At 37.2% G+C, this 10,795-nt stretch overlaps 1 protein-coding gene across 1 annotated transcript; it reads right to left on the bottom strand.

The window, feature by feature from the left end:
* Window positions 1-2,186: 2,186 nt before the first annotated feature.
* On the bottom strand, window positions 2,187-9,770 carry LOC107753900 (protein transport protein Sec23A-like). The gene is made up of 17 exons (XM_016570173.1): window positions 9,620-9,770; window positions 8,296-8,522; window positions 7,681-7,738; window positions 7,483-7,569; window positions 6,514-6,750; window positions 6,310-6,392; window positions 6,036-6,180; window positions 5,258-5,416; window positions 5,023-5,138; window positions 4,807-4,930; window positions 4,226-4,306; window positions 4,025-4,114; window positions 3,831-3,937; window positions 3,354-3,507; window positions 3,139-3,216; window positions 2,577-2,738; window positions 2,187-2,488 (listed from the first exon to the last, which is right to left on the bottom strand). The coding sequence occupies exons 2-17, from the start codon at window positions 8,514-8,516 to the stop codon at window positions 2,363-2,365; spliced, it is 2,028 nt and encodes a 675-aa protein (XP_016425659.1). The 5' UTR covers window positions 8,517-8,522; window positions 9,620-9,770; the 3' UTR covers window positions 2,187-2,362.
* Between the last annotated feature and the right edge of the window lie 1,025 nt (window positions 9,771-10,795).

Below are 10,795 nucleotides of genomic sequence, written 5' to 3'. Positions count from 1 at the left end.
ATTAAATATATTTAATACGACTGACTTTGTATTTAATGTGAAGTTAATAAAAACATTGTAAGTGACTAATTAGCCTATAACACTTTCATTGTACAAAAAGAGAGCAAAGAACGTTTACACTATCAAAGAACAATTTTTTCTTCAGTCCAGCGAATTCAAGCACTCTCAAAAACTCCCATAATAATCTCTAAAGCTGTTTACACTGTAAAATTAATATCTTACTTACATTCGTCAAATGTTTGGAGGTTTGATCATAAACACTCCCTCTACTTGGTCTTTAAATATGACTGATATTGACAGAATGATCAAATTTAACACCCTTATGGAAATATGATAATATTTTGTAATGAGACATTTAAGTCTGATTAATTTTCAAATTGTTTGTCATAAATCAACATCTCAGGAAAACGTTATGGGGTTTCAAATCAAAATAGGACTTTTTGTCATAAAGTACAGTAGTATATCAAATCATTCTGTTATATCTTAGTTTGGCTAAAAATAGCCTGAAACCTAAAAACTGATTGGTGAATGAAAAAAGAAAACATTGTTTTTGCCTATAAATGCCTTTTCATTATTATTATATATATATAACTTAGTCCTGGCGTCCTCTACAAAGGACATAGAATAAAATATGAATAAAATATTTTTTCAAAAATGTTTTTCTCTATTTGTTTCTTATGCTCCAACAAATGTAATGACAAAAAAAAAATATATATAAAATTCACAAAACCTATTTTTCTGGTTCTGAGAATAGCAATCTACTCACCTGTAATTTTAATTTAATGTTATTGTAATTATGTTCTATAATAAACATTTTAGTTATTAAATGTATTGAATGAAATTATTATAGATATTGTTAAAAAAAGAAACTAAATTACTCACAAAGGTGTTCACATATTATATTTTATAATCAATTTACAAAAATAATTTTATGGTAGTCAAATAAATTATATTGTGAACTTTAGAGTTAAATAATAATAATGTGCATAAGTACAAAGCATTTTTTTGTTTGTTTTTTCATTTGAATGATTCCACATTTCATCAGACATAAAATCCTGATATAAATAGGTACAAATACCTCAGTCATTTTGATTTGTAATGTTTTATTTTAGATCAAGACCCGAGTTTGCACATTCAAGGTCCTCAACTTCGTCTTTCCTTTGAAATGAATTAAACCTACAAGATATTTTCACTATAAATATTATGCATAGCATTAGTTCATAATTGTAGATCAAGATAAAACTGGAATGTGGGTCACAAGTCACATTTAAATTCTTTACATACAACATTCATTTAATTACAGGACTGGAGGAACAGGACTATAAAATACTGTTTCTGCCCGCAAGTGAGCAGATCACAGGTACACTTCATGAAAGTGAGAAGACTGTCAATCTGTGCAAAACAAAAACTAACGCAAAAAAGAACAAACGGACAAGAGGATTCTTGCAAATAAGCATTAACAGGAATTTCAGTCTAAACATGCTTGGGAAAGAGCGACACAAGCAACATGATGGCAGAAAACATTCTCTCTCTGGGAAATCAGATGTTCTGTTATTGAAGTTTACCATGTAACACTTTCTGTTAGACACAAACCAAACTAAATTAATTAAATAAGCAAACAAACATGACAGACAAATCATAATTACTTGTGTAGATGAGAATTAGAAATAACCGTTTCTCTGGAAGACCTCCTAAACAAACTTGATTGAGATGCACTTTGTTGTGTCAAGGTTGGATATGGAAGTTTTTCCAGAAGATTATGTCAAAAGTTCATTCTTTTTTCTCTCCTTCAACTCTCTAAATGTACATCCTTCACTGATCTTCTGCAGAAAGTTTATGCTGAACTTGAAACAGCCAGTTTCTTGAGATGGTCCATAAAAACTTGCAGACTGACGTCGTCTGTGAGGATTGGTGCTCCGGACTCCTACAAGGAGAAGATATAATATTAGAGATCAGACATTCCTGTCAACACTGAATTCATTTCAAGCACCTATTGACCGTAGATCCCACCTTCTCACACGCCATGATTGGTCCATTATGTACAATGCTTGCATGTTATTGGTCAAACTACTTTTCGATCATTACCTTCAGCAAGCATGAAAACAGGAAAACAAAGCCAAAACAAATCCTGGCCAGGACGCGTCCTGGGAAAATGGCACGTATGGTCACCCTAGCCTACCTAGTTAACATTTGTAGGCATCATAAGCGCAGTTCCAACAAGAAAGCTGTTCCAAAATTAGCTGTCCTTCTGAGACATGTCATTTTGGCCAGATTTTAAGGTAGCATGTAGTATATTTCATGGGTAAGATCCAAGACCGCAGTTTTTTTGTACAGAGATTTTGATTTCCTTAGAAATAATTATCTAAAGAATTTGTACATAATACAAGCATTTGATTCGTACCTCTCCGTGGTAAATCACCAACTGGAAGAAGGTGTCCATCAACAGAATGCGATCAGGAAGGATGCTGCTGCTGTCCAGAAGAACGGGCTACAAAACCAGACAAATATGAGATGAGTACGAGCTGAATTACACAGCATTCTGCACTATAATGTTGCATGGATGGGTTTCAAATCACCTCTGGAGGCCCGTAGAAAGAGTAGGAGTAGAGGATGGGCTGTATCATTATGAGCGACTGTGTCAGATCCTGACGCACAAAATGATGCCTGTAGTAGGATGACTCATCCGGACTGTTATTGAACACCTGCAGGAATGGGGATCTCCTCAAGTGGAACATGAACTGTCAAGAAAATAGACAAGAATTTATATTAGAAATGTGATGTTCTCAAACAGGTGCAGAGTTTTTAAAATCAAGAACTGCACAAATCAATATTCTATGTCCATACAATACAATCTTAAATTAAATCATGCACCTCATTTAGGTATTTAAACAGGCACACATTCAATTGCAAAACAGGGTAACTGCAAGTTTAAAATACTCAAGGCATGATTTATTCAATATATACATCTGCACTGACTTTGATTCATGTACTAATATATCAATAAATGCAAATTAGGAGTTGATCGATATTGGATTTTGATGATGCAATAAAAACGTGTTTAAAGAACTTTTTAAAGACTTTTAAGGACCCTGTCCAATCACAAATGTCAGAGTTTATCTGAAGGAGTCTGTGTTTTACCTGTGGGTACAGCGAGAGAGATTCAGACAATTTGAAGGAGTTTGGATCATCTTTATTGAACTGGCCAAACTTCTGACACTGAAACAAACACAAAACCTGAGTGTGATGCAACTTCTACATTCATTATTATAATAATGGTTCAATGATTTGTTATATCGCCTCTTATGAATGGAGACATTGACCTACATTTCCTTCTAAATAGCTGTGATACTCACCAAGCGAATGAGCTGCCTGTCTAACCAGCGGAGAACGTCAGGCCCCTCCTCTGACTCTGCCTTGAAAACGCCGAGCCGGGCCATGAGAACGGCAGAGGCCTCCTGATCAAATGATGATTCGATATGCTGGATCTGGGACTGTGCGTCAGCCCAACTAGGTGTGACAATAGAAAGAACCGGTTTGTCGAGAACGAATGACGCACAAACTGAACACTCAAGAATTTGAGCTACCGAAGAGCTATGCATATTTACGCAGCTAAATCTATTTTGAGCTACAGCAAACACAAATAGCACATGGAAGCATGAGATATGTTGACGTTAGATAACTCCGAGGCCTTTTTGTACAACATCAAAGTTGATATCAATAAATGGAACAATCTTATGAATCAAAGAAACAACCCAAGACCTTGACTTCAATATAATATCTAGTACTCATAACAGAATTTCATGAGGTTGAAAGCTGAAACTAAGACTCACTTCCTGGCTATGGTGGTGACACGGATCCGCCGCTGTGTATTTGAATGCTGGTATTGCGTAACAAACTGAATAGCTCCTCTTCCACCCTGAGGAACTGGGGCGTTGTGCTACAAAAATGTATAACATACCAGTGTTATTGATTCATCAGTGTAAACATAAGCTCTTAAAGAACAGATAATTATATAACAATATACCTGATTTACTACTTCAAAGTACAGGGCCAGGGTGGTGGCAGGCGTGAGACTACAAATCTTCCACTGACATGTTCCTCCGACACCCATTTCCTGCAAAAAAAACAAGACATTCTCACATATATGTGCACACATGTGTGAAGTCCTATTGGAATCCATTGCAAAAGCTGGCATGAAATGGGAAGTTACATGCTTATGACTTACATTGTCTGAAACACAGGGTCCTTTGGTGTTGAGGGACACACATGGCCCAATCGCACCAGATACCTTCAGCTCTCTTGAGGTCTGAGAAGAAAAAGGCAAATAGGTTTAGAGGGTTGAATATGACTCTGGGTTAGTGCCATAACATACACTACTGATCAAACGTTTGGGGTTGGCAAGATTTGTCTTGGTTTTTTAAAATAATTTATGTGATTAAAAATACAGTAAAAACAGTATTATTGTAATATACTATTGCAATTTTAAATAACGGTTTTCATTCTTGTGATGCAAAGCTGAATTTTCAGCAGCTATTACTCCAGTGTCACATGATCCTACAGAAATCATTCTAATATTTTGATACGGTGCTCAAGAAACATTCTTATTATCTCTGTTGAAAAGAGTTGTGCCTGCTTATTATAATGCTTTTACATTTATTTAAATGAATAATACGAATAAAGAATTCTTCTGTAACATTATAATATCTTTACTGTCACTTTTGATCAATTTAATGCAGCCTTGCTGAAGAAAACTATTAATTTCATTCCCCAAACTTTTAAACGGTAGTTTAAGTCAAAATATGTTACCTTCACTTCCAAAGTACCACCAAAAGCCATGCGAAACTCTCCATTGTAGTCTTTGCTGAAGACTCTTTGGAAGGTCTGCTTGAACAGAGACGTGTTGAAGGAATCGCCCATGACAATGTGGCCCCTAAAACAAAACAAGAAATAATCAGTTGATATTGAGGACATTAAATGGCCTGTAAGATATATTAAGATCAGTGATCTTCAATCAATGCTCACCCTGTGAGGTTGGATAGACATTTCATCTCCAGCAGTCCCGTCTGATCCAGTGCACAGGCGTAGATGTCAACGCTGTGTCCGTTTACTGCTGCACGGTTTGCCAGAGCCTCGTAATACTAAATAGATGTCAACAGAAATTCTTAGTTAGCTTTTCAGGAAAGGAACAGAATGTTTATGGAAAACCATAAATATAAAGAGTTCATCACCAGATTCTTTAACTAAAATCTGTAATCACCTTAGTGGCCTTCTTCAGATGGCGAGCGTTGTCTTTCTGGATGTCGTGCCAGGAGCGGATGGGGGTCTTCAGTTCATCTCCCACCACCATGCCGGGCCCCTGTGTTGGGGGGCCACCGGTGAACAGCATCACACGGGCCCCTGTGTTAGGGAAAGTGCCCTACAAAAAGAATGACGGAGAGAGACAATGAATGAAAGTCAAATTTCTATTTAATGCTTTCAAAACTGAATCTAAGTGGATTTAGTTAATTATCAGTGTGTATTCCAGTCTAAACAATATTAGGTAGCCTTTTCCACATATTATGAACTTTATTTGTCTTTTCTAGGGAATAATGCATGTTAAAGTTAAATCAGTCATGCTAGACTTATAATCAAACAAACTCAAGAGTGCAGTAGGTAGTCTAACTCTTATCTCTAGAGTTATGAAAGAATAATGACTGGGTCAAGTACTAGGTACAACTCTTCTGATATGACATGACAGCTGAAGTGGACTCTGAATCTCACAGCCAGCTTTACTGACACGTTTCCAATTTGAACTCACTATAATGAAAAGAAAACTCTCTGCAAGAATTCTCTCCCACAGTGTAGTGAACACTGGTTCAGTGAAGATGTGCAAAAGCTCCAAGGATGTATTTCTGAATATAATCACCTAAAACTGAGCGTTTCCTGAGTTTTACCCATACATCCATCTTTTTACATTCTCTCCTATCTCTCTTCGGTCATACAGAGATTTTATTATGCCATACAAGATGAGCTTTTAAATGTATAATGTCCTGTACCTCCAGTAGGCCAATAGCAATAGAAAGGGCGATGCCCGTGGAACGGAGAGGTCTTTTCCCCTGAGGAACAGGCCAGGGGTCTCTCTGCAACTCCCCCAGAAGGTCAGTCAGGTTCATGTCTACTGCTTGCACAGGCTGCAAAAATCTAAAACGGGTGCAAAGAAAATGAGCACAACTGCCTTCATGTACATCATCTTCTTGAGACTCTTATGTAAAAGCTTCCGTTCACTTCTAATGTGCATGCTAAGGAGAGTGACGGATGACCATCTCATACCTGCAGGAAGCAGCAGCGTCATGAGGGGCCAGTGGTTTGCCTTGCTGTCCAGAGGTGGCTGGCTTCATCAGTCCCAGCATCTCCTGCAAACAGATGACGCACCTGATCAATTTCACTGACAATTCTGGTTTTATACAGTCACTTATAAGCTATTTTATAGTTCTATGAATGGTAAATCAAACACAATAAATATAGATCACTGACCTGTATCTGTTTGGGCGTGAGCTCTTTTGTGCCACGGAAGACGAAGCTCTTGGCCATACCTTCGCAGCTGAGCTCATGGATCTGAATCATGCGGCCGAAGGTGATGAGACCCACCAGGGCGTTGGGCGGCAAGAGACTCAGAGACATCTGAAGGGATTCTTTCAGGGCCTGGAGGTCTTCCTCCTCCAGACATGTATCCACCACATACAGGAAGATGAGAGGAGTTGGAGGTCCACGCTGAAGAGAAATAAATCAGGTTACATAATGGTAATTAAAATATTACATACTGTTATTCATTAATAAATACTTTGATTTAATTCATTTATTTATTTTGATACATTTTAAATATTAATATATACATTATGGTTTAAAAGTTTGGAGTTAGATTTTTTTAAAGAAATGCTTTTATTCAGCATGGACGAATTAAACTGATGAAAAGTGTCAGTAAAGACATTCATAATGTTACAAAAGATTTTGTATTTCAAATAAATTCTGTTCTTTTGAACTGTTTATTCATCAAAGCATACTGAAAAAATAGTAAGTATAATAATAAGAAATGTTTATTGATCACCAAATCAGCTAATTAGAATGATTTCTGAAGGATCATGTGACAGTGAAGACTAGAGTAATGATGTTGAAAATTCATCTTTAATATATTAAAAAACAAATATTTCACAATATTACTATTTTACTGTATTGCTACTCAAATAAATGCAGCCTTGGCGGGCAACTACTTCTTTTGAATGGAAGTGTATATAATGACAGAAATTACACACTATTTAAAACTATTTATTTAAACTGTTTAAAAATCCTGTCACTTGTCAAAACACACTGAACCCTAGTTTCATGACAGAATGACAACGTGGCTTTTGACGAGCAGCTATCTGTGAGCTAAAGGAGTTGTAGTAAGTCTATATGTTTGTACAATAAAGTATGCCTATGTACAGTACAGAGTAAATGTAAATTTACCTGCACTATGTACTCAATGGTGGAGAACTGAGGCATTAGTTCTGCGGGCTGATTCACTTCTGAAATGCCTGCGTATGATGGAGGAAACTGTGAAGAAATAGATTAATATTTACTCACAGTGACAGGTGTGATTGACGTTAAGAGAAGCACATGGAGCAAAGCCAGGAATGAAAATGAGTTTCAGTAATGTATACTCACAGAGTTCCTCTGGAAGCAGAAGTTGCAGGCCCATATCTTAGCTCTGAAGTCCACTTGACTACAAAAGGAAATCAAGCATTAAAGGAGCTAAACTTGTCTATTACGAAGCCTTTCTAATGTAAGTCATCAGCACATGAAGAGAAACAATTATCTTCCTTTAGTCAGTGGTTAAAGGAAACAATTAGCATTTAACTAACCCGATCCAATTAATACAATGACAATGTTGGGAAATAACACTCTATGGATTCTTTTAACATTTAAAAAGCTCTGAAATAATGTAATTATCAAGTCTGTGGAAAACTAGAGGAAAAGCCCAAACCTCCGCTTAAGCAAAACACTATTTTACTAACCCTAAAATAAAAGGTCAACACCAAAGTACATCCAATCCAGGCACAATTTGGTTCACATAAAACCCTAAACCATGAGCTTTACTGTGTTTTTAAATGGACAGCAACAGAAATACGATAAAGGACACCAATGTTTAATTTAAGTTGTTACTCAAAATCCATTACAATTCCAGTCCACCAATTAATCAATAATTCAGATATGATATTTATCTATACTGACAATCAAACAGAACTCAATGCTTTTTGGAAAATGCAATTCAGTCCTTACCAGAGTGGGTTGAGTACGGCTTTGCAGTTGGCCCGGCTGCACAGTACCGGCTCGTACTGGACCGGAGGCAGGTCCGGTCTCTCTTTGAGGGGAGTGTAGAGGCAAGAAACAGGAACCACTAGTCGTGTGGCCTCCAGGCGGCTGGAAGGCCAGAGGTTCCAACTGCAACGTATTCCATCATGATCTTCGTTCTGTTGGATGAACTCTTGGTAGGTCGACATGACAGACTGTGAACGACCAGAAACAGCGAAATGAGTAAACAGTGAGCTGCCAAGTCTTTTTAACCCTAAACTACACCTAATGGGTTGTGTCTCCGAACTGGACAAGTAGGATAGCAGAGCCTAAAATTAACAGCAAATACCCGAGTGACAAGGACAATTTCGCCCATGTCAGCAATGTGAGCGGAAATTGCATACTTTTATATTTGTTGTGACAGAAGGAATTCTTTCACGCAACCGTCATCTTTGAACAAAGACACTTGACATGAGTGGTTACCCTTGCCAAGCCCAAAACGTTATTAAGAACTTGTTGGTCAGAGATATGCGTAGATGTGTCGATGCTATTTTTAAGCTGAACGTACCAATGCTGGGACACACCTGTCCTAGAATACCTACTCAACTCCAGGTTTGCTGACTAAACACAAAGCACTTCGAAGAATTAGAACAGACTTTGGCCTCTGATAACCCTAAATCAGAGGGATCCCTGAAAATGCCTGTCCTAAACACTAAATCATGGTCCAATGCCTGTGTTGACTGTTTGGTTACACAATGATAAGAGTTCCCGTACAGACATGAACTCACTGTTCCAAAGGACACTAGACAGGCTGTACATGTCAAAAGCCACAAAATAACAAAAACCTCATACAAAATACTAAATGAGTACAACAAATTGTTAAGATATGGTCAGCACACTACAAAACTTAACAACAACTGATAGAAGGTTCTTAAATATATTACACTGGTATTAACACATTGGCATTAATATATTACTTTACATTATTTACATGTTTTAGTCAAAATAAGAACATCTCCGTGACGTCACGCGTATATCTACATTTTACTGGTCAAGCTCGCGCTAGCTAATTCCAACACACTCTCAATATACCACAGAAAAAGAGAGCCGGGGAAAAGCAAGATATAAGGCAGTTATATTATTTAAAGATCCCGAACATTAATGTCATAACTTACTGCTAAGTACACCCGTGTAGCCCGTACACACACAGCAACCTTACTGACTTCCGCCGACCTAATCCGGGGTCTGCGGGTTTAAATCTAACACATCAACGAACCACGATTTCATTACTAGAACACAGCGATAGACGTACCTTCTTAATCGATGAGGCTTCAGTAAATTAAATATGAAAACCGCGGTCACGCGACCATTGGGAAGTGAAAATGACTTCGTCGAGCAGGACTCGTAACCAGCCGGTTCCTGGAGCTCCGAAGACTGACGTGTTACTACACACTCCGTGCGCCACGATTGGCTGCTTCCGTCTAACGTCAGGGAACGTGACGCCGCAGAGTCGAATTTCTGTGCGTAGATGCGCTGCGCGGTTTCTATAGCAGCGTTTGATGCAAATAAGTTCTGCGTAAACCATAGACTGTATAAAAACAGGCGTAAACAACTGTGACCGCAAATTTCTCACATACTTTCAATAACGGGCTAAACAATGTTTTAACAGGTTGTGAGGCGTAAAAATGCTTAAATAGGAAGGTATTTTACTACATTAATTATATTATACTATATTATATTATAATATAGGCTGTAATATTCAAATTAATATACATATAAAGTAGGCTATGCATATTTTGACAAGGCAATGCTTTGATCGTGAGTCCTAACACACACACGCATGCACGAAAGCAGGCACACGCACACACACACACACACACACACACACACACACACACACTATAACAATATAGTATACTCTCAATATAGTTGATCCGAGATAACGTATTATATTATATTATTATAAGATAAATAAAAATATAGCCTACATGTAAATTAACTATACATTCAATTATTACAGAATTCTGTTTTTTGACAAAATTGATATAGATATTATGAAAAAGAATGGATGAATGGATAAATGGAATGGAAGTAAAAAAAAACACAAGTTAAATTTCAAAAAAGTAATTTTTTAAAAACATGTTATTTGTCAATTTTACCTTCTAAGTCTTTACCTTCTCTGGGTATTAACAGCTCCTTTGAATCACATTTAGTCACTATTACCCACCCTTTTAAAATCCATTTTGTTGTTGTTTATTGACCCCAGGACCACAAGGTAACTTCTTGGATGAATTAGATGTGCTGCTCTCAACCTTTCCTGAGGATGGTACTCCCCTTGGAGACTTCAACATCCACCTCTGCTAATGTCTCCACTGCTAAAAGGACATACTATCATAACAAAAGTAACAATTCTCTGTGTTCTATAACATGCTCTATAAAACATTTCCCTCGCTCCTTTGTCCTCCTTCTCCCCCTCCTTCATCAACTC

Source organism: Sinocyclocheilus rhinocerous, unplaced genomic scaffold (assembly GCF_001515625.1).
Source record: "Sinocyclocheilus rhinocerous isolate Xijiao unplaced genomic scaffold, SAMN03320098_v1.1 scaffold2666, whole genome shotgun sequence".
NCBI classification, from domain to species: Eukaryota; Metazoa; Chordata; class Actinopteri; order Cypriniformes; family Cyprinidae; genus Sinocyclocheilus; species Sinocyclocheilus rhinocerous.
This window is presented reverse-complemented; position numbering and strand designations above follow the sequence as displayed.